The 21,405-nt window shown below is 42.9% G+C and overlaps 1 protein-coding gene across 2 annotated transcripts; it reads right to left on the bottom strand.

Moving 5' to 3' along the window:
- Positions 1–240: 240 nt before the first annotated feature.
- Positions 241–19,439, bottom strand: TRAFD1 (TRAF-type zinc finger domain containing 1). Of its 2 annotated transcripts, XM_004281445.4 has the most exons (12): positions 19,303–19,439; positions 17,354–17,412; positions 11,080–11,215; positions 10,916–10,969; positions 7,930–8,332; positions 7,064–7,270; positions 5,573–5,649; positions 4,108–4,338; positions 2,933–3,053; positions 1,891–2,230; positions 1,368–1,440; positions 241–1,138 (listed from the first exon to the last, which is right to left on the bottom strand). In XM_004281445.4, the coding sequence occupies exons 2-12, from the start codon at positions 17,398–17,400 to the stop codon at positions 1,079–1,081; spliced, it is 1,749 nt and encodes a 582-aa protein (XP_004281493.1). In that variant the 5' UTR covers positions 17,401–17,412; positions 19,303–19,439; the 3' UTR covers positions 241–1,078. The 2 variants fall into 2 exon arrangements, with proteins under 2 accessions (XP_004281493.1, XP_049554359.1); XM_049698402.1 differs by lacking the exon at positions 7,064–7,270.
- Between the last annotated feature and the right edge of the window lie 1,966 nt (positions 19,440–21,405).

Genomic DNA, 21,405 nt, shown 5'->3' with positions numbered 1-21,405 from the left:
ATCCCCAGAGCTGCAGCCACCTGTCAGTTTCCTCCAACTCCAGTAAAAGAGAAAACTATACCTTGAATGTCTGGCACTCTGAGAAGGATGATGCTGGATCTGCTGGGGTTCCAAGAAGCACAGAGAAAACCTAGCCCTGCTCACCTTCCCCCATTCTTCAGAGCTGACTCCAGTCCACTCTGGTCTCCCTAAAGTCTCCAAAGAGCACACAGGAGAAGGAACCACAAGACTCAGCTGAACTCCAAGTACAAACTTTATTTCTATCACAAGGATGTTAATAATTATAATAATAATAATAACAGTAAAATAAAAAGAGGGGGAGGGGGCTCTGATTCTTGGTTTTCAGAGCAAGCCATGAGCTTAGGCCTCACTCCTGATTAGCACAGAGCCCAGCATGGCCCTGGAGGGGACAGAGAGCCCCCAGCCTTTCCCATCAGAAGGCAGTGAAGGCAAAGGAGCCATGCTCCCCATCAGAAACAGAAGGCAGTGATGCCAAATGCCAAAGAAGCAGATTAAAACAAAGCCTGTACATAGTCCGCTCACCTGTGGCTCAACTCATCTCCAAACCTCGTTCCTAACACATATTGCAACTGGCCTGAACACTTTACCAAAGCTCCTCCACGCACACCAGAGGCCCAAATTCTAGAGTGAGGATGGGCAGTACACAGGAGAGGATATCCAAAAGTTCCCCAATTTAGGCCACCACATGAAGAGCATCACCTCACTGGTGGGGACCAGGTTTCTAGAACCCTCCCTCTTTTCACCAGGACCACACAGCACCATGAAGCAGTGGTGACAGCATGTCAAAAGATGAAGCCCTGGTGGGCCAAGAGGCCGTAACTTATGCTGCCAAAAGGCAGCAGCTAAAGCTGAAACATTCTCAACAGCCTCCCTGCTAACCCTCCCTCAAACCCCCAAACTCCCACAGCACAATCTCAAAAGACACAAAATGGCCATAGCCTAGAAAAAGTTACATCTGTCAGATGGCCCCTACCCACAGAACCCAAGGGGCGGGGCTGCACCACGGCAACTTGTGCAGGAAAGATGGAACCGATGCGCAAGTTCCCTGCAGACACTGTTACTCCTCCTCCTCTTCCTCCTCTGCATCCCCAGCTCCCTGCTGCTTGGAGGGTTTTGCCTGTTGAACAATAGAACACAGACGAAGTTTACGTAGAAAGTAAGAAAGCAGCACTCCTCCTGAAGAGCGCCAGAAATGTCAGGCTTCTATGGAAACCTCCTCATCAAAAGCACAAGAACAGTCCTCAGCCACAACCGGCCTGTTGCCCAGCTGCTTCTGACTTCAAGAACCATACCAGCCCACCCACTTCTGAGTCCTCAATGAGCATTCTGGGCTGGATCCCGCTCACCTTTGCAGTTCTGCTGCGGTAGCTGGCGGTCGTGGGGGTGACCCGGGGGTTCCTGCCACCTTCACTCCTGCCACTGAAAGAGAAGGATTGGAAACTAGTTCCCGAGATGCCCCAAGCAAAAGTCAGAAAACTCAGAACAGAACAGCTGGAACCAGACAAAAGCAGCTCTCCAGTAGCAGATAAAACTAATGAATAAAAAACCACACAGGGGTTTCCCTGGTGGCACAGTGGTTGAGAGTCCGCCTGCCGATGCGGGGGACACGGGTTCGTGCCCTGGTCCGGGAAGATCCCACATGCCGCGGAGCGGCTGGGCCCGTGAGCCGTGGCCTGCGCGTCCGGAGCCTGTGCTCCGCAACGGGAGAGGCCACAGCAGTGAGAGGCCCGCGTACCGCAAAAAAAAAAAAAAAAAAAAACACACAGAGCAAAGGAACATTTTGAATCAGGCCACAATACAAGCGAAGTCCACACTTCCACGTTCTCCTGAGCCACCCACAAGCTCCACTCCCAGGCCACTGATTCTCACCTTGCTCCGCATCTCCCTGAAGGCCCACGGGGGAAAGAGGGCACAAGGTTTTCTGGGTAGAGACTTCGAGCGGAGTGAACCACTGGAACGTGCCCAGGAGCCAGGGCCCCATTATGGCTGTTTCGATTGTGCCCCTGGATGCCCTGGCTGTCTAAGTTGTTGAGCTTCAGAGCGCGAGGAGGGCTGGGCTGGCACCCAGGTCTGGGGCCTGATGTGGATGTTGTCAGGCAGTTAGAAGTAGCCGTCATATTGTTAGTGGGTCTGCTGGCAGGGAGAGGATAGGTGGGCCCTTTGGCCATTTCCTGCTTGATATCATCCATGTAACCAGAAGACAGGTCTCCTGAGAAGAGAAAAGAGCACCAGCCTTAGGGAAAAGGCTGCTCTTGCTATTAGTGCTGGATTTGGAGCAGGAACAAAAGATGCTGGGTAAAAGATGACTGCCTCATCCCTAAAGGATGCTGAAACCCATGTCTCCAGGACAGGGTTGGAAACATTAATCCACACTGTACACTTACCGCCTAAGTCCTCACTAACTAGTCAACAATGGTGCACAAGCAAACTTTGAAGAATCATTTCTAATTGGCTTTGGGCTTCTAATGGCAACGGGGTTTCAAAAGCAATTTTACTTGCCTAGTTGTGAGACTATTACATAATAAGAATACTGATAATAAGTTTGATTATCCTACTCTAGTTGAGCATATTTCAACTAGAAGCAGGGGCCCAGGGCAGCCACAGTAAGGCTGAAAATTATCTTCCAATCATCCGCTAAATGTACTGACAGGGACCAGCGGCTGAATAAGCACTGACTGATATGCATAGCTCATGGCTGTCCCCAAAGCCATTACCCTATAAAGCTACACACCCGAGACACCTGAGTCTAACACAGGACCACAGGTAGCCCCAAGGGAGTCCCCAGTGAGCTCGTACTATGCTTGCTCATTTGGGATGAAGGTAAAACCCATTTTAGAGTAGCAGATGAGAAGTGGAAAGCAGGCCCAAGGCAGCAGCAGACCTGCAGCCTTGGCTCATCCCTGGCTAATACCCTGGTGTCTGACACGCCTCTTGGGTAGCTCTGGTGAAGTCTGTCGAGGCTGGAGATCCTGACTAGGAATCCCCTCCGACATGTGGTTGTTTGCTGTAGCTGGGCGTTGGTCACACTGGTCCTAACAAGAAAAACCAGAATTAGTACCTCTGGACTGAGTCATTCCTCAGAGAGGGAGCAGCGGGAGGAAAGGAAGGAACAGCAGGTTGGGTGAACACACCTTATGGGGAGGCTGGCGGGGGGGGGGGGGGTGTCGATGGGACAGGATGACTTTGACAACCACTGAGAGGAAGGGCCTGGGACTAAGAGGAAGCACACCTGGAACAGAGCAATCATTCCAACTAGCACTGACAGAAGCACTCTCTGATTTGTTCAGGGATGAAAGAAGAGCTGGTCCTAGGAGCCCAGAAAAGCATGCCTACATTTTGACCACAGAGTATTTGCACCACTGCTTACTTTGTAGTCTCCTGAGGAGACAACAAGCAGTGACTTATCTACTGCTTGATCCAAAGGCAAAAGTCTTTATTACAGAAATGCAATGTGTGGTGTTCTAGCAACAGCTAGCTATAGGGCATTGATCACAGAAATGCCCCTGAAATACCTTCAGTGTTAGCTCCCACGACAAACAAGATGGGGCAGAGAACGTATCTTCCATTAAGATGCTGGCATCCTAGACTGCAAAAGCTGAAAAAGGACTTCAGATTATCTAGTTTAACTCCTTCATTTACAGATGTCCCCAGTGAGGGAATGGGACCTATCTTAGACCAACCATATGGCAAAGCTAGAATTAGATCCCAGTCTCCTGGAATGCAAGACGCAAGTGCCACCCCAACAGGGAAGAACCCACCTGGTCAAAAGTAGAAATTGTCGATGACCTCAGGGAAATGCTTTTCTAAACCCTCTGGCAAGTCCTCCATGCCTGCTTAAATGGAGTCCTGGCTCCTTGGGCCACAGCTAGTGACAGGATGGTTTCCACTGCCAGAAGGCAGAGAAAGTCCAAAGGCCTGAGGTACTTTATACCTCACACAGCTCACAAAACAGGACATGGCCAGTAGCCAGATCAGGTATGCACACAACTTAAAGGCCAAAGAGGCATTCTTGGCTCTAAAAGCCTCAGGTTCGCTCAGAGGATCAACAGGATGGAAGAAGTGGACAGGTCCTCCAAGTGTTCTTACCTGGTGATGGAATAGCACCTCCTCTTCCAGCTGGACCCCACAGAATTCACAGGGGATGATGATGCTGTCCTCCACAGAAGGTGAACTGCTCAGGCCCATCAAAGAGTCTAACTGGTTACTTGCAGCCTGCTGCATCAACTTCTGGAAGATGACATCAGGGTCCTCCACCCCTTTGGGAGAAGCATTGCCCACACTGATCGGAGGTAAGGCACATGAAGGGTTACAACTCGTCTGTCTCAAAAAACATAGGTTAAAAAAAAAAAAAGCAGAGGTTAAGGAACAAACTACATTCTGAAAATATTTTCCATAAGTCACAAAATCTTAATAATGTTTAATATTGGGGAGAGGGACTAAGAAGGGTCAGAGGAACACAGATGGAACACTCACTTTGCTTTTATTTTAAACATTTCTGTACTGTTTTAATTTTTTTTTTACTGTGTTAATGTGATTATTCTTTTTAAATTAATTTGAAAAGATTCAAGATTCTTCCCACAGTCATACAGTAAGAGAGGCCCAAATATTCTTTGTTATCCCTATTAATGGATTTTCTCATGCTACTCCCAAACCAAATACTAGATGTATTCAGATGCTGTATTGTTCCACTTACGGGGGGAATGCATGTTCCACCCAGAGCACAGGGACTACTTAACAGCTATGGAAGTGCCAGACTAGGCCAAACCAAATCAGAGAGTAAGTGTTGAGGGGAAAAGTGGCTCCCTCCATCAGTGGAGCTACTCTTCAAACACAAAGGCTACTCTCTAATCATTCCTAAATAGCACAAGAACCTTCAATCATTCAAAATACCTGACACCTTTCATATACCAGGCGTTAAGAGATTCCAGAAACTAAGAAAACCCAGAACCTGTTCTCAAGGAACTCAGCTGAGTGGTGCAGACCAACAGGGGATCAGCAAGACAACACCACAGGGTGAGGGTAACAGGCTAAGAGAGCTGTGGGCACAGGACTTGCGGGGAGCATGCAGGTGGGACCTCTGGCCTAGCCTTCAGAGCATTCCACAGGATGGTTTCCTGAAAGTCATGTCTGAACTGAGTCTATGAGTGAGGGGTGTGTTAAGGAAGCGGGGTAGCTGGCAGAAAAGTAAAGTGCAAAACAGATTCCTGACCCTCCCGGGAACTGCAAGGACTTCAGTATGGCTCCAATAAATCAAATGTACCATGAGATGAGACCAGATTACAAGATGGTCAGTAGAGATGTACACTATCACCACAGAACGGAGTCAGCAACTGGGCCTGCTGGTGTAAATGTTACTTTGCCCAAGAGGGAATGAGGCTGAGTTCTCATGCCCACATGTCAGTCACCCCAGGGTTAAAAACACAGTTGCTACTCCTATCACAGGAGTTGTATTAAAATAGTTTGCTCAAGATCTCGTGTGGCCTGCAACACCAATAGGGCCTGCACATATTCCTCCCTAAAGCTTAAAGCCCTCAGGTAATTCACAACACACCTGATGGTCAATCAGCAGTTCCTCTGGGTAGAGCTCCTCACAAAATTCACAAGGCAACATGGTCTCATCAGCTGCACCTAGGTATCAGGCCACACAGTCAGACTCGAACAAAAACAAACCTGATTCTACCTTTTATCCCCCCTGGGGGGTTTGATAGGAAAGTCTGATTTCCTTTGCAATTTCTTGGACATAGCAATTTGTGGGGCTGAAAATCCTTGAAGGGAAACTATTTAAGAGACAAACCCTAAGCAAAAAACCTGCACTACAGAAAGAGATTTACTTGTCACCATTTCCTGAGAAGCAGTAAAGTAGTAGTTTACCCACTACTCCAATTAAGAAAGAAATTTAAATGTGTCATAACCCTAGTCAGTAATCTAAAAACCTTCTGTGCATTATTTCAATCCTCAGGAAAAATGTTATGAAGTAGATCCACATGACCCTCATTTTACAGATGAAGAAACTGAGGCTTGGATATTACTGGAAGACAAATATCCTGAGAAGAAAAACCCTCCCAGTACAAAATATAAACAAAAGATGCTGAATAAAAGTAACTTAAATGAGAAAATACTGGGTTGGCCAAAAAGGTCGTTCAGGTTTTTCTGTAAGATGTTACAAAAACCCAAAAGAACGTTTTGGCCAACCCCAATAAATAAGAGTAATTTTAATCCCAGGCATCCCAAAACACAACAGCCTCAGTCAGACTGTTGAACAAGGGAGGGTGAACGATGCGAGGAGGTAAGGAAACTTGCCTAACTAAGCTTTGGCTCTACATAGAAGAGGGAAAAATCTCTACTAAGGAACAGTAACCAGAGTTTGGCCTTTACGTGGGTTTGAGTAGAGAATCTACATTTATGTTTTTACATAAATTCACATTTATGGTTTTAAGAAGCCCAGGCCAAAACTTCAATTTAAAATTATTCCAGTCAGTAGTATCCCCAGGAGCCTGCTAGAAGCATATATAAATACCCTCAGAGGAACACACCAGAAAACTTAATGTTAAAACACACGCACGCACGCACGCACGCACGCACACAGAGGGAAGCAGCAAGCCACCGTTGAGAGTCAGTAGAAACAGCAAATAGCAAAAAATAGACTTTAGGTATATTTTCAGACACAATAGAAAAACAAGTATTTTTAACATGTTTAAAGATATGACAGGGACTTCCCTGGTAGTCCAGTGGTTAAGACTCTGCGCTCCCAATGCAGGGGCCTGGGTTCAATCCCTGGTCAGGGAACTAGATCCCACATGCTGCAACTAAAGATCCCACATGCCACAACTAAGACACAACTGGGCAGCATGCATGCATGCATGCAAGAATGAATGAATAAATAAATAAGTAAATGAATAAGTAAATAAATAAAAGTTGGGAAAAGCAAATGAACAAAATTTTAAAAAATTCTATCTCATGAAAAACTTTCAATTTTATATAAATTGTTTAGTGTAAGACTTTAAAAAACTGTAGAGACAGAGGCTAGTGTAAACAAACATACCCCTTATGTCATTCAGAGCACCGGGACCTTCATGGGACTGGTCTGCCTCACATATGACCCTCCAGAAGTCCTGCTCTGCCAAGTTGGGGGCCTGGCCTTCATTTTGCAGACTTAGGGCCAACATGAAATCCAAGTTTGCACTGTCTTCACCACCCTCTTTGAGGGTCTGTCGGCTTCTATTCCTTTCCTGCCTTTCTTGTTCTTCCACTGGGGAAGGAAAAAAAAAGCCAGTATTCAAGAAACGTTAAAGATGGTGCCATCCCTTAGTTCAAGTCCATGCCTAGCAAATATTCAAGGTTTATAGGAATCTGTGCAGGAACAAAAGAGGCCCAGCCCTTCAGTGCTCATGGGACTCCAAATGTTAAGTCTGCCATGATAAAAGCTTCCATTATTATTCTAACTTTTATTAATAAACAATATTAATGAGCTATAACTAAGAGATAGGCACTGTGCTAGGCATTTTATATGTATTTTCTGCATTATAGCAGGATGGCTTAAAGCATGGGGTCAGATTGCCTGAATTCAAATCCCAGCTCTACCACTGACCCACCCTCATAAAACTGTTGTGAGAACTAAATGAGTTAATACATCTAAAGCACTTTGTAAATGCCTTTAAGCACATAGGGTATACTCAGTGTCAGCTATTAACAGCATTGTCATCCATCAACCCTAACTGTCATCCAACAAAAATCCAATAGCAAAGAGGTTCTGTTATTCCAATCTATAGGAAAGTTAAGTATTCTTCCTTATGTTACCCAGCTACAATCAGGTTTCTATAATTAAGATCTATTTGGCTCCAAAGCCCTGTTCCTACCAGCCCTAAGATCTGATACCATTCCAGTTTTCTAATCCCAAACACAACTCACATAGATTATTCTGAATTGGAAACTGGGCTGTCATGCTCCTTTGGTTGGTGGTTCTACTTTGGAAAAGTTCTGATTCAAAGGCTCTCAGGGGCCTTCGAGGGAGCCTCATGGGTGGGTCCAGAGCCTCAATTTGTCTGAGTTGGGATGCAATCCAGATACCATCTTGACCCCAAGAATCATCATATGCATTAGGCGGCATGGCAACCTCATCTCTCTTTTCCTCCACATCTCTCCCACAAACTTCAGGGTGAGTCTTCAGATCTTTCACCAGGACATTGCGCCCACAGTTGCCACATAACTCTGTCCGGGCACCACAGTAATCTTCATGGTCTTTCAGTTTGAGAACAGAAAGTTCCAAATCACAGTGCTGGCAAAGGGCAAGTCGTAGAGGACACTCAGTCTCCTGCAAAACAGAATAATGAGGCAGATAATATGTGAATCTAAGAGAGGCCATGTTTTATAAAGTACAGGGCAAGGAAAGTAAAAAGTATTTACAAAAATATTCTCTTCCAACCCTAGCTTTGCCTGCCATGGTTTTCTATGTATTTAAGAGTCACCCCTTCCCTCTTTGTCCTGCCACCAAGTTCTACAAAGGAAAAGAAAGTCTTATAAGGAATCTACTCACTCAGCCACCCTACCATCATTTTGTGCACACATTACAAAGTAACCCAAAATCCGCCAGAGAAGCCCAGGAGCAAAGAGCAAAAGCACAGCAATTCATATATGCTTGTCAAAGCTCCCCCAGACCAATTTCCCCTTACTACTCCGATTTAAGTACCTGGCAATGAGGAAAAGGGATTGTCCTTTAGAAAGACACTGATTTTTCAAATCTGCACATTTGTATATAGCACTGGCTTTTTTTTTTTTTAATTAATTTATTTTATTTTTGGCTGCGTTGGGTTTTTGTTGCTGTGCGTGGGCTTTCTCTAGCTGCGGCGACCGGGGGCCACTCCCTGTTGCGGTGTGCAGGCCTCTCATTGTGGTGGCTTCCCTTGTTGCGGAGCACGGGCTCTAGGCACTCAGGCTTCAGTAGTTACAGCACGTGGGCTCAGTTGTTGTGGCTCACGGGCTCTAGAGCGCAGGCTCAGTAGCTGTGGCGCACAGGCTTAGTTGCTCCATGGCATGTGGGATCTTCCCGGAACAGGGCCCGAACCCGTGTCCCCTGCATTGACAGGCGAATTCTTAACCACTGCGCCACCAGGGAAGCCCAGCACTGGCTTTAAATTGACCAAATAAGTCAAGAATCACCAATGAAGATGACCCCAAGAATGTGAATGTATTCAGCAGATGAAGGACAAAACTTTTATACTTAATTTGAAATCGCCACTAAAGCACTAAATAATTAATATTCCTTTAAAAAGATAAGAAAGAATATGTTACTATGATATGGACATTCCAAAACTTGGGAACTTAAACTCAGAACTTTCATATAACATCACTTCTAAAGTTTAGACACTTTATAACCACTGTGTCAAAGAGCAAAATTTCTTTTCATACAAATTAAACCCAAGTTTTATTCTAAATGATACTTCAAACATTTTTCACATTTTGTATATGCATGGAATATCTCTTACAGAAAACATAAGAAACTGACAAAGAGTGCTTAGGAAGAGGAGTGGAAGAGAGATAATTTTTATATATATGCTTTGTGGCTTTAAAATTATATACCATGTAGCTATAATATCAATTCAGAAAGATTTTTTTTTAAAGAAAAGTTTTATCAGATAAATGCCATTGATTTAAGTTACTCAAAAGCAAAAGAGAAAATAATTGCTGGCACACACCACATAATATAAAAGTACTTTGTTAACAACCCTAAAAATTGCTAGTAACTCACAAGAACAGCAAATAAAGTGTCAACATTTTTTTTTTAAAGGAGAATTTTTTTTAACTCTTTAATCTGTGGTCTACAACTGTCATAGCCTGACTTGCAGGAATGTTAGGAAATACTTTGTACTTGTACGTTCATAATGATTGGTGTTATCACCATATGACTCCCAGAAATAGCTGGGAGAAAAAGGAGAAGAGGGGAACAATTGATTGGAGTTGTTTTATGCAGCAAGTAGATGTTAAGAGCCAAAGAAATACTTATTATTATTGTTAATATGACCTCAATCATAACCCCCCTTTTGCTGGTGAGGCCTAGTAAAACGTAAGTCAAATGCTTAGATAAAATAATGACAGTAAGAGTGCTAAATTATTTATGAGATGTTTATCTCTGAGCTGTGGGGTCATGAGTAGTTCTTTCTTTCTTTTTATATTTTCCAAGTTTTCTACATTGAATATGAATCACCTTTTAAAATTATAAATTAATAAGTTAATAGTCTTTTTAGATACATAGAATGAAATGCACAAATCATAAATGCATACCTTGATGAATTTTTACATACGTACACACACTCTTGCATGACCACCAACTAAATAGTTGTTGGGATTTTTAACTGGTGAATAGGCTCATTCAAAAAAAAAAGAAATACATATATATATATGTATATACATATATATATATACACACACACATACTCATTCAACTACAGCCAATTTTATCTCAACTAGGGACCAAATTATATTCTCTCATCAAATGCTCTCTGAGAATTTCTTTGGGTGTAAACAGCATGTCATCCAAGTGATCAAGAAGTCAAAATGAAATTATAAGATGTAAGGCAGGCTGTATGCTAGAGGTCGTACCACACTGGCAATCCCAGGCTTGGTTTAGCACTCAAGTGAGCCTGCCAATAAACCCCAGGAGAAATGACTCGGTTCCAAAGGGAAAAAGGCTCTGAGGCTTGAGCATAAAGCACAGCAGCCATGCAGTCAAATCTGGCAGCAAACAAAGTCTCAAATAGGCTTTGAGAGGCAGTGTGCATGGAGCTGGTGGAGAACAAAGACTCAACAACACTGGCTTTCTGCTCTGCATGTGGCTCTGTAATCTCAATAGAACTGGCTCCATGGTAATTCACTGCCTTCATAGTGCAGGGCAACTAACCTCATGCTTCTTTAACTGCCTCTTCTCCAACTTCTTGTTACATTTGCAGGTCACCTAGGGTAAGAAGCAAAAATCAGTAAGTTATTTGTGACAACATGCTCACTTGTTATTACACAATAGCAAGTATAATCCATTTATTAACATCTAAGTACTTGGTGGTTCACCTGACAGTGTTCTGTAGCCATGTGAGTCTCCATGTCAGATTTGGGAAATGGTTCCTTGCAGATAGGACACATACCAATGTTCCTTTGACAGTGGATCTCATGGATGGTAAAGTTAAACACAGGAATTTCTTTTTTGCTATAGAAATAGATCAGAGAAAAAGGCAAGAATTACTGACATCTATGCCCAGAGGTATCACACGGAAATCTGTCCTGTCCAATCTTTAGTCTCCATTATTTCTCTTTAGTGAGTATCTAGCGTATAAGCTCTTACGACTGTTACTACCCCTGCTTTTCAAGAATTAACTCCTGAAGGTTTTGAGTCTTCTGTGCAACACTCTGCGTTATCAGTGCTATGCACTATCTCTAAAAGCTCAGCCTCACTTTCTAGATGTCAGAGCTTATCACAACTAACAGCATATAGTCAGATGCCAGGAAGAGCTAGCCGAGCTAGGCTTTTCCAAAACCATCCATGCCCCAAAGCACAATGATCCACTCCAGGATTATTTAAAAAACAGCCTACCATTTATTTTCAGTCTCAGATAGCTTTAATCTCAGTAGATTTTATTCCACTAAAAATCAAACCAAAAGGAGCAGATGCCAGCTTTGGGATCGTCAGTGGGGGAAGGGGAACTTGCCTCCTTTATGTCCAACGTGTCTTTTCAAAGCAGGCTAGACGCTAATTGGGACCAAGCTCTGTGGCTGGGTTGATATAAACTTCACTGCAGAAATGTACAGAAATGTACTACATTGTACAGAAATGTACAGAAATGTACTACATTCACTGCAGAAATGTACAGAAATGTACTACATTCACTGCAGAAATTTACTACAGAAATGTACAGAAATGAAATCCTGAACCCCTCTCCCAGAGTACATATACACTCTAACTAGAGGCACGTAATATTCAAAGGCCTTCCTTTCACTCATTTGGTTATGACCGTGAGAAAGCTCCAACTTCACAGTCTAACTAAAGGATGCATTAAAAGAATGTGCCTATAAGTATGTCACCTAGAATAAATTTTCAGAAAATAAAATACTGAACAGGATAAATACAGATAGTTACACAACAAATCTTTAATAACCCATTTTGCCTCTGAAGCTGAATACTATAGAAACCTTCTCCCACGTTAAGTTGTAGATAGCTTATTTCTTTTATAGTTTTTATCTTCATAGTCTAAGAAACATTTCAAAGTAGGATGAATGATGTGCCTCCAGCGATAGTCATACTCCCAATCTCAAAGACCAAGACACCAAAAAATGCAAATTCATTTTTATCCAAAAGTAGAACTATCAAGGCAGCTCTCATACCAAAACTGGAAGGTGATACAGAATAACAATCAAGTGTGAGAAATGGGAAGAAAACTCCAATGGATAAAGAGGGAAATGACCAATGTTTCAATACATTTAACTTCCCCTATTTCTCCAAAATTCCCAGCTTTCTAAGGAAACCACTGGTTTTAAATTAACCCAGCCTAAGTTTTTCAAAACTGTGGAATATTAAAATATATAGTGGAAGTTATCATCTAACTCTATTAAACTAATAAATATTAAAATTAGTCCCACTATTAAAGATGTTATGAAACTAGTACTCTAAAATATTGCTAGTGGTAGTATAAAACCACTACTTTTCAACAGTCTACAGGACTTCCCTGGTGGCGCAGTGGTTAAGAATCCGCCTGCCATTGCAGGGGACATGGGTTTGAGCCCTGGTCCGGGAAGATCCCACATGCCGTGAAGCAACTAAGCCCGTGAGCCACAACTACTGAAGCCACCCACGCACTGCAACGAAGAGTAGCCCCCACTCCCGGCAACTAGAGAAAGCCCGCACGCAGCATCGAAGTCCCAACGCAGCTGAAAATAAATTAATCAATTAACTTAAAAATAATAATTAAAAAATTTTTAAAATAAACTGTCTACAAATGCATCTCTAGGACCATAAAATTATATGCTTAAAGAGTATTTAAAGACCCTGTAATTATATGTTAAAGACCCAGTAATTCCACTCTTGGAATTATGAAGATTATCACTAGTGTCATAAAATGGTAAAAAACTGAAAACCATTAAAAATATCTAAACTCGAAGGGAACAGCTAGTTAAATATGGTACACCAACAAAATGCAAGAAGCAAAGCTGTATCCTGATTGCAAATCCTATGTGCACAAATGCCACAAAAAATTAAAGCCAGTAACTACTGCTTACAGTGCTGAGATTCTACATTCTTTTTCCATAATTTTGACAATAATTTTCTTTTAAAGTCAAGAAAATAAATGTCTACAGTTTTTATTTTACAGGGCTATTTTGACATAGAGCATTCCACATACATAATGCCACTAAAATTTTAGAATTAAAATATATTAAGGACCATAACATAAAGAAGCAAGAATCAAAAGCAGCTGTTAGGTAAGGTCACAGAGCATTTACTATTACACATTTTCACCTCTTGGGAAACCTTGAAAGAAAAAGATAAAAGCTATTTGCAATGATTACATGAAACAGTTGCCTGATGGTTTTGCTTTCTTTTTAAATTTAACTGCCAAGGTAGTTCCGCCAAATGTACTAACCAGACAAAATACCAATATACTTGCTACCTACTTACAGATAAAATCAAGACATTCTAAGTGAGATAAATGAGAACACAATTCCATTCTAGATAAAACTGCTAAAAGCCCCAAGGAAGGACTAGCCAAGTTAGAGATGAAATTCATTTTAGATAGAAATGAATGAAAGGCAAGCCAAGGCTTTCAGAAAAATCCCCAGTAGCCTTCCAAATGCTAAACACATCGAGCCACGCAAAAGTAAAAAGTCAAAGCCTTCTAACACTGAAGTTTCTGTTCCCTAGACGCAAACTCTCCTGCAAACTCTCCCATCAATCAGACAATACAGTAATAAAAGAGATAACATGCAAAAATCATCTTCAATCACAACAAACTATTCTTTTTACTGGCCCAGCAGGTTTAATCGCAGCTTATATTTTTATGAGTACCTTAACTTTTCTTAAGGAACAACAGGAATATGACTCTAGAGACAAAATTTTAAAACCTGGAATTTAAACAGGACTACTCAGACAGGAGGTTTGTGCTGGCTTAGTCAGCTTTCCATGCTAATCTGCTTTTTTTCTTTAAATAAATTGCTTTGGCTTTGAATAACCTTGTTTTCATTAGCTTTCCATTAACTTACCGCCCCCTGCTTTTTTTTTTAAAACTCCCTTAGCATAGTTATTTATTTACTGTCCTAGGTTTGAAATTCCTTCAAATTGGAGTGGACCGATAAAATAAGAATATCTTAACTGATGTTAAAGCCAATTTGTCTGTTTTCTTATAAAATCACAATGTTTCCTTGTGAATATTTGTATCATTGATTATTACACTTTGCATCAGGAACAGTACACATAAAACCTAAACAGAGCTACAATAGTTTTAAAATGGCAAAAGTAATAGTAGCACAGGAGAAAAAATACCCTATAAGGCAAGACACCCTCACAGAAATACAATCTTAATTCTATGCAGGGAAAGAATATTGTGACCAGCAGTTGTTCTGATTATATCCTAATGCTGCCAAGAAGCTGAGCAGAAAGAAAAAGGCAGTAAAAAAATAAAATTTTTTATCTGGCTCAACCTTTCAACAATCTGGGTCAAACTATTTTCCTTATCAACATCTCTGAGAACAAATGCATGGACACCAAGAGGGGAAAGTGGGGATGGGGGTGGGGGGGGAAGAATTGGGATATTGGGATTGACATGTATACACCAATATGTATAAAATAGATAACTAATATTGAACATGGGAAAAAAATAAAGAAATGATTTTAAAAAAAGACAACCTACTGAATGGGAGAAAATAGTTGCAAATGTATGATATCATTTATATGTGGAATCTAACAAAATATGACCAACTAGTGTATATAACAAAAAAGCAGCAGACTCACAGACACACTGAGGAAACTAGTGGTTATGAGTGGGGGGTGGGGAGGAACAATATAGGGGATGGGAAGCAGGAGGTACAAAGTATTGTAAGATGGGCTCAAGGATGTATTTTACAACACAGGGAATATAGGCAATATTTTGTATTAACTGTAAATGGAAAGTAACTTTAAAAATTGTAAAAAATAAAATAAACTTTTAATTAAAAAAAAGAAATAGATAATCTGAATAGGCCTATATCTATTAATGAAACTGAACCAATAATTAATAACCATTCAAAACAGAAAAAAAAAAATCTCTGGACTTCCCTGGTGGCGCAGTGGTTAAGAATCTGCCCGCCAATGCAGGGGACATGGGTTCGAGCCCTGGTCCAGGAAGATTCCACATGCCGCGGAACAACTAAGCCCATGTGCCACAACTACTGAGCCTGTGTGTTGCAACTACTGAAGCCCATGTGCCTAGAGCCCGTGCTCCGCAACGAGAAGCCACCGCAATGAGAAGACGGCGCACTGCAACAAAGAGTAGCCCCTGCTCGCCGCAACTAGAGAAAGCCCGCACACAGCAACAAAGGACCAACGCAGCCAAAATAAATAAATTTTAAAAATAAATTTATTTTAAAAAAATGAGGTCTGTGACTGACTTAAAAAAAAAAAAAATCTCTCACCTTCTAACACAGTTTGGTAAGTTAAACATAGCACAGATAGTTCTGCTTTGCTTTTTTCTTTTGCTTTCAGTAAGGGAATTTGTATGTCATTGAAATACCAGGTTCTTGAGAAATCCCAACCAGGAATCCCAACCAGGAATTACTAGCTGAACTCTTAAGTTTCGTTTCAGCAAGAAAGAGTTGCTCTTTCTTGTCACTCTTGTCGGTTAAAAACAACAAAATAAGAAAGTTTGACATTCAAGTCTGCATCCAGTCTTTCCACTAACAGTTTTGGAATCATGAAATGATAATGATTAAACTGGACTGCTGGAAGACTTTGACTAGACTTTCTTTTTTTTTTTTTTTTTAAAGCAGTGGAACATTCCTTCAGCAAAATCCTTTATAAAAACAGTTGAGCTGGGGCTTCCCTGGTGGCACAGTGGTTAAGAATCCGCCCGCCAATGTAAGGGTCACGGGTTCAAGCCCTGGTCCAGGAAGATCCTGTATATCACGGAGCAACTAAGCCCGTGCACCACAGTTACTGAGCCTGCGCTCTGGAGCCCGTGAGACACAACTACTAAGCCCACATGCCACAACTACTGAAGCCTGCGGCACCTAGAGTCCGTGCTCCACAACAAGAGAAGCCACTGCAATGAGAAGCCCACGCACCGCAACAAAGAGTAGCACCCGCTCACCACAACTAGAGAAAGCCAGTGCGCAGCAAGGAAGACCCAGCGCAGCCAAGAATAAATAAATAAATTTATATATATATTAAAAAAAAAAAAAACAGTTGAGCTGCTCTGGTTGTACATGTAGAGCCAAGTTCACACTAAACCTTGCTCCCAATCAACCTCAAGACAGCCACTGTAGCCATTCAGGGAAATCCTTGCAACGTACTTTAAAAAACACTGCTCTAGGGCTTCCCCGGTGGCGCAGTAGTTGAGAGTCCGCCTGCTGATACAGGGGACACGGGTTCGTGCCCCAGTCCGGGAAGATCCCAAATGCCGTGGAGCAGCTGGGCCCATGAGCCATGGCTGCTGAGCCTGTGCATCCAGAGCCTGTGCTCCGCAACAGGAGAGGCCACAACAGTGAAAGGCCCGCGTACCGCAAAAAAAAAAAAAAAACACTGCTCTAGTCCGAACATTTCATTATATTTTAAGCATCTTTTAAAAAGCAGGAACTTTCCTGGTGATCCAGTGGCTAAGACTCCGCGCTCCCAATGCAGGGGGGGCCCGAGTTCAATCCCTGGTCAGGGAACTGGATCCCACGTGCCGCAACTAAAGACCCTGCATGCAACAACTAAGACCCAGTGTAGCCAAATAAATAATTTTTTTTAAAAAAAAGCAAAAAAAAGTTTAAAAGTACAATATTTTTCCAGGAAGACAAAAAATAAATTCCCTTACCTATAGGTCAGAAAAGTGAGGTTTCAAAGCAGTCAAGTGACTTGCCAAAAGTCATTAACTAATTAATGGTAGGAACCAGAGCGCTGAATCCCAGCTTCATCCCATCAGTCTAGTCACTACTCTATGCTACCTAACCAACCATGTTGTTGAATTTCTAGAACGGGCAATTTTATCCAAAATTGTTAAAAAAGCTTTAGTCCCACATATTTGCACAACGTATTATATGGCTCCAATTTTAACCTGCCAATAAATAACCCAACTCTTGAAAGAACTGTCCTCATTCCAAGAACATTTCTTAGATTCCTTACCAGTTGTCACACAGTCGAGTGTCCTGGCCATCCAGAAATTCAGCCATCTTTAGCTGTTCCTGAAAACAACAAAGGAAGAAGTATGATCTTTCAATTTCATTTCTGCTTTAAGAATGACATGCAAAACACAAAAACAAAACAAAAAAAAACAGTGCACAGAAAATGTCACCAAAACCAGTGCATTTCATTTAATACCCAACACACTAGGGTTTTACCTTTTGATTTTTTAATTTTCATTTTAAGATAATTTGACTTGCAAAAACAGCACAAAGACTTCCCACATACCTCTCACCCAGTACATCATAAATAACCACAGTAAAATGACCAAGTGCAGGAAACTAACACTAATACAATACTAATAACTAATCTACAATTAGTTAATTTCACAAATCATGCCATTAATGCCCTTTCTCTGGTTCAGGATGCAATCCAGAGTCACATATTGCATTTAGCTGTTATTTCTCCTTAATCTTCTTTGATCTGGGAAGTTTCTTCAGTCTTTCTTTTTTTTGTTTGTTTTTTGGTCTGGAGGCATGCAGGATCTTAGTTCCCTGACCAGGGATCGAACCTGTGCCCCCTGTAGTGGAAGCACGGAGCCCTAACCACTGGACCACCAGGGAACTCCTTCAGTCTTTCATCTTGCATAACCTTGTTAAATGAGCTGGCTAGTTATTCTGTAGAATATACTTCAGCTTGGGTTCATTTGATGTTTTCTCATGATTAATACATTTTGGACAGAAATACCATAGAAGCGATGTTGTGCTCATCTCAGTGCATTATACCAGAAAGCACATGATGTTAACAGTCTTATTATTACGGATGATGCTAACTTTTATCATTTAGTTGAGATCGTGTCTGCCAGGTTTCACCACTGAAAATGTTTCCTTCTTTCTCAACAAGATGTCAATACAGAAAGCAATGCCCTTGCAACTTTAATACCTGTATTTACTTTAGATTATTCCAGCCCACTAAGGCAAGGTAAGAGCCTCGGACGAGGGAAGTGCCCGGTTATCTAGCAACAAGGGAGTTGGGGTGACGCGCAGGGCTCGGAGTCGGCCCCTCTGAGGGCCAATTCTGGTTCTGCCACTCAGCAGATGTGTGATTTAACCTCCCTGAGCCTCAGGTTCCTCACGCAGACAACTGACAATATTTTAAAGAGTCACTGGGAGGAGTAAATGAGCGAATGCATGGAAGCGCTTTGGTAGAATAAGTTTCCTTCAAACCTTAGAAGGCGCCCCTCTTAGGGGTCAGCCAGCACCCCCGGGATTTCCTGTGCCCAAGGCGGTGGAGACACCACCGCAGGGTCCACACCCAGGAGGAGGCGGTTTCCAACTGCCCCCTCCCAGGGGGCGTCCGAGATGGGGAGTGGAGAGGGCACCAGCTTCACAAATAATAGTTGCCACTTACTGTGTGTTCACTGATTGCTAAACGCTTTACACGGACAGTCTTTTAATCCAGACCACAACACTACGAGGTGAAAGCCATCATCCCCATTTCAGAGACCGCGAAAGAGGAAGTCCAGGGAGACAGCCGTCGCACAGTTGTTCCGAGTGGTGACTCGAACACGGGCCCGTCGGCCTAAAGTCCGCACGAGGCCATCCGCGACCCCTGAGGCTGGCAGCTCGCGACTCGGGCCCAGCCCCGCCCGGGGCGCGGTGCCCACGGCGGCGCTCGGAACGACGGCCGCCTCCCAGCCCCCGCGGCCAAGGCCTGGAAGGGGCGGTGCCGCCAGGGGCTGTCGAGGCTACGGTTTCCAGAGAAGAAAGTACGGCCTCCCATACTGGCCAGGGGAGACGCCGCGGCGCGGGCATTTTTCTCCTTACGAGAAACCCCCGCGACCCCCGGGCCCAGAAGACCCTCGCCCACACACCCCGCCCTCGGGACGCCGGCCTCCTCCCGAACTGGAGGCCGCAGGAGGCTCCCCAGGGGCTGGCCACCGCTTCTCTCACCTGGGACGAGACGAAGGACGCCGAACCGACCAGCCAGCCAAGACACTGAGCCTCTTCAGTCGGCCCCCGCGCTGAACAACGGCCCCCGGAGCCGCCTCACCACTTCCGACCGTCTTGGAGGAGCGCGCCCATTGGCCAGGAGCGGCCCAGACTCTCTGCCCATTGGATAGCACCGTTGTCGCTCCCAGAGCCCCGCCTTCCACGCTCCGATTGGCTCCTCAGAGCTCCACGGGGGCGTGTCCCTGGAAGTCCCAACCCATACACATCTGGAAGGAGCGGCGGAGACCGAAGCTGTGAGCCCAGGTCTGCGCCCAGCAACTTCTCCTGACACAGGCTAACCATATTTGCATGAATAATTCTGTACACACATTACTAACATGCCTTATATATTAAGATAATTAATGGCATTTGTTCTCTTGTCATGAGCCATTAATACTTATTAGTCATTCTTGTTGCTATTATAATGCCCTCGTGCGAGACATCTGCAAGACTGCCCATATTTGAGCACTTTGCTTTTTGCAGTGGAAAAGTGAGTGCCTGACACGCAGGGCTGGGTTCTAGTTTCTCCACTTGCTGCCTGTATGGATTCTCTGAACTCCTCCCTCATGAATTAAAAAAAAAAAAATAGGATAGTTAAATATAGCAGAGAGCATATTATTTACAATGCAACAATTTAAAGTCATCATCTTTTTGCAAATTATAAATGCAAGACATTCATGACATAGTGGTAAGCAGGAGAAGCAGGTCACAAAGCATTATTTATTTATAACAGGATAGAATGCTTAGTTTAAATAGGCACTATATTCTCTGATTCCAAAGATATAAAGTTCAAAATCAGGCAAAGTTAATCTAAGGTGAGAGAAGTTAGAATAATGGTTCCCATTTGGAGAGTATGGTCTGCAAGGAAATATGAGAAAGATTTCCAAGTCCTGGAAATGTTCTATAATTTGATCTGCAAAGTGGTAAACACGGATGTATTTATTAGTAAATGGTCAGTAGGCTGTACAGTTAGGATTTAAACACTCTTCATTGTATGTGAAAGAGAACATACCATTCTATATTGTTCTGCACCTTGACTCTTTTTTTGTAGTACTACACATTCTGCCTTAGAACTCTATTCATTATTAGCACATCTATCTAGAGCATCTTCGTACTTCTTCAGTAGTAATTCCATTGTATGATGTGCTGTGATTTATTCAACTAGTTCCCTGTTGATAGACATTTTGGCTACAAGGTGCTGTTTTTGAATACAGCATAACCAATACCTGAAGTCCAGAACTACATCAGCACCAGCCTCATTGATTTCCTCAGCAAATTTAAAGAGGGCACCATATGTGGCAAACAAAGGTCAAGCTCCCTGCCTTCCCAGAAGCTTACCAAGGAGACAGGCACAATAGTAATGACAATGAGTGTGATACTGCTGTGGTATAATAAAGAATATAATGTCTCTGATTTTTGTCCCTGGTTCCTGGCACAGAAAAACCTTGGAATTTCCTGAGCAACAGAAGTGTCTATGTTATGCTAATAAGGTGACTCAAATTGAGCCCCTAGATAGCTTCAGAATAGTGGGCTGGTCACCAGAAAGACCAATCACATGATTAGAGGATTGGGCTTTTCCACCTCCAGGGAGGGGAGAGGTCTGGAGACTGAGTTCAGTCACATGACCAGTGATTTCATTTATTGTGCCTTTGGTGACGAAACCTCAATAAAAACTGTGGGCACTTAGGCTGGCGGGAGCTTCCTGGTTGGTGAACCTGTTGTGTGCCCAGAGTATGACTCACCCTCACTCCACAGGGAGAAGGCACCAAAGCTCTGTGTTGCCCCTAAAGGCTACATCCTATGTGTCTCTTCATTTGGCCGTTCCTGATCTCTATGCTTTCTGATAGAGCTGTAATTGTAAGTTTAGTGCTTTATAATAAAGCTGTAATTGTAAGTTTAGTGCTTTCCCAAGTTCTGTGGGTCCTTCTAGTGAATTACCAAACCTAAGGGAGTCATGGGAAACCCTGAATTTGTAACCAGTTGGTCAGAAGTATGGTTGGTCTGGGGACCCCCAAATGTGACTAGCAGTTGACATGAGGGCCATCTTGTTGAGAACTAGTAAGA

Source organism: Orcinus orca, chromosome 15 (assembly GCF_937001465.1).
Source record: "Orcinus orca chromosome 15, mOrcOrc1.1, whole genome shotgun sequence".
In the NCBI taxonomy this organism is placed as follows: Eukaryota; Metazoa; Chordata; class Mammalia; order Artiodactyla; family Delphinidae; genus Orcinus; species Orcinus orca.
Note: the sequence above shows the minus strand (reverse complement) of the source record. Positions and strands in the feature narration are given on the sequence as shown.

Coding starts and splice junctions, on each gene's coding strand:
- TRAFD1 (XM_004281445.4), bottom strand. CDS start 17,400: ATGGCTGAATTTCTGGATGGCCAGGACACTCGACTGTGTGACAACTG. Junction 11,216..17,353: donor ACTCGACTGTGTGACAACTG/GTAAGGAATCTA, acceptor CTATTTCTATAG/CAAAAAAGAAATTCCTGTGT. Junction 2,231..2,932: donor GAGGCGTGTCAGACACCAGG/GTATTAGCCAGG, acceptor TTCTCTTCTCAG/GAGACCTGTCTTCTGGTTAC.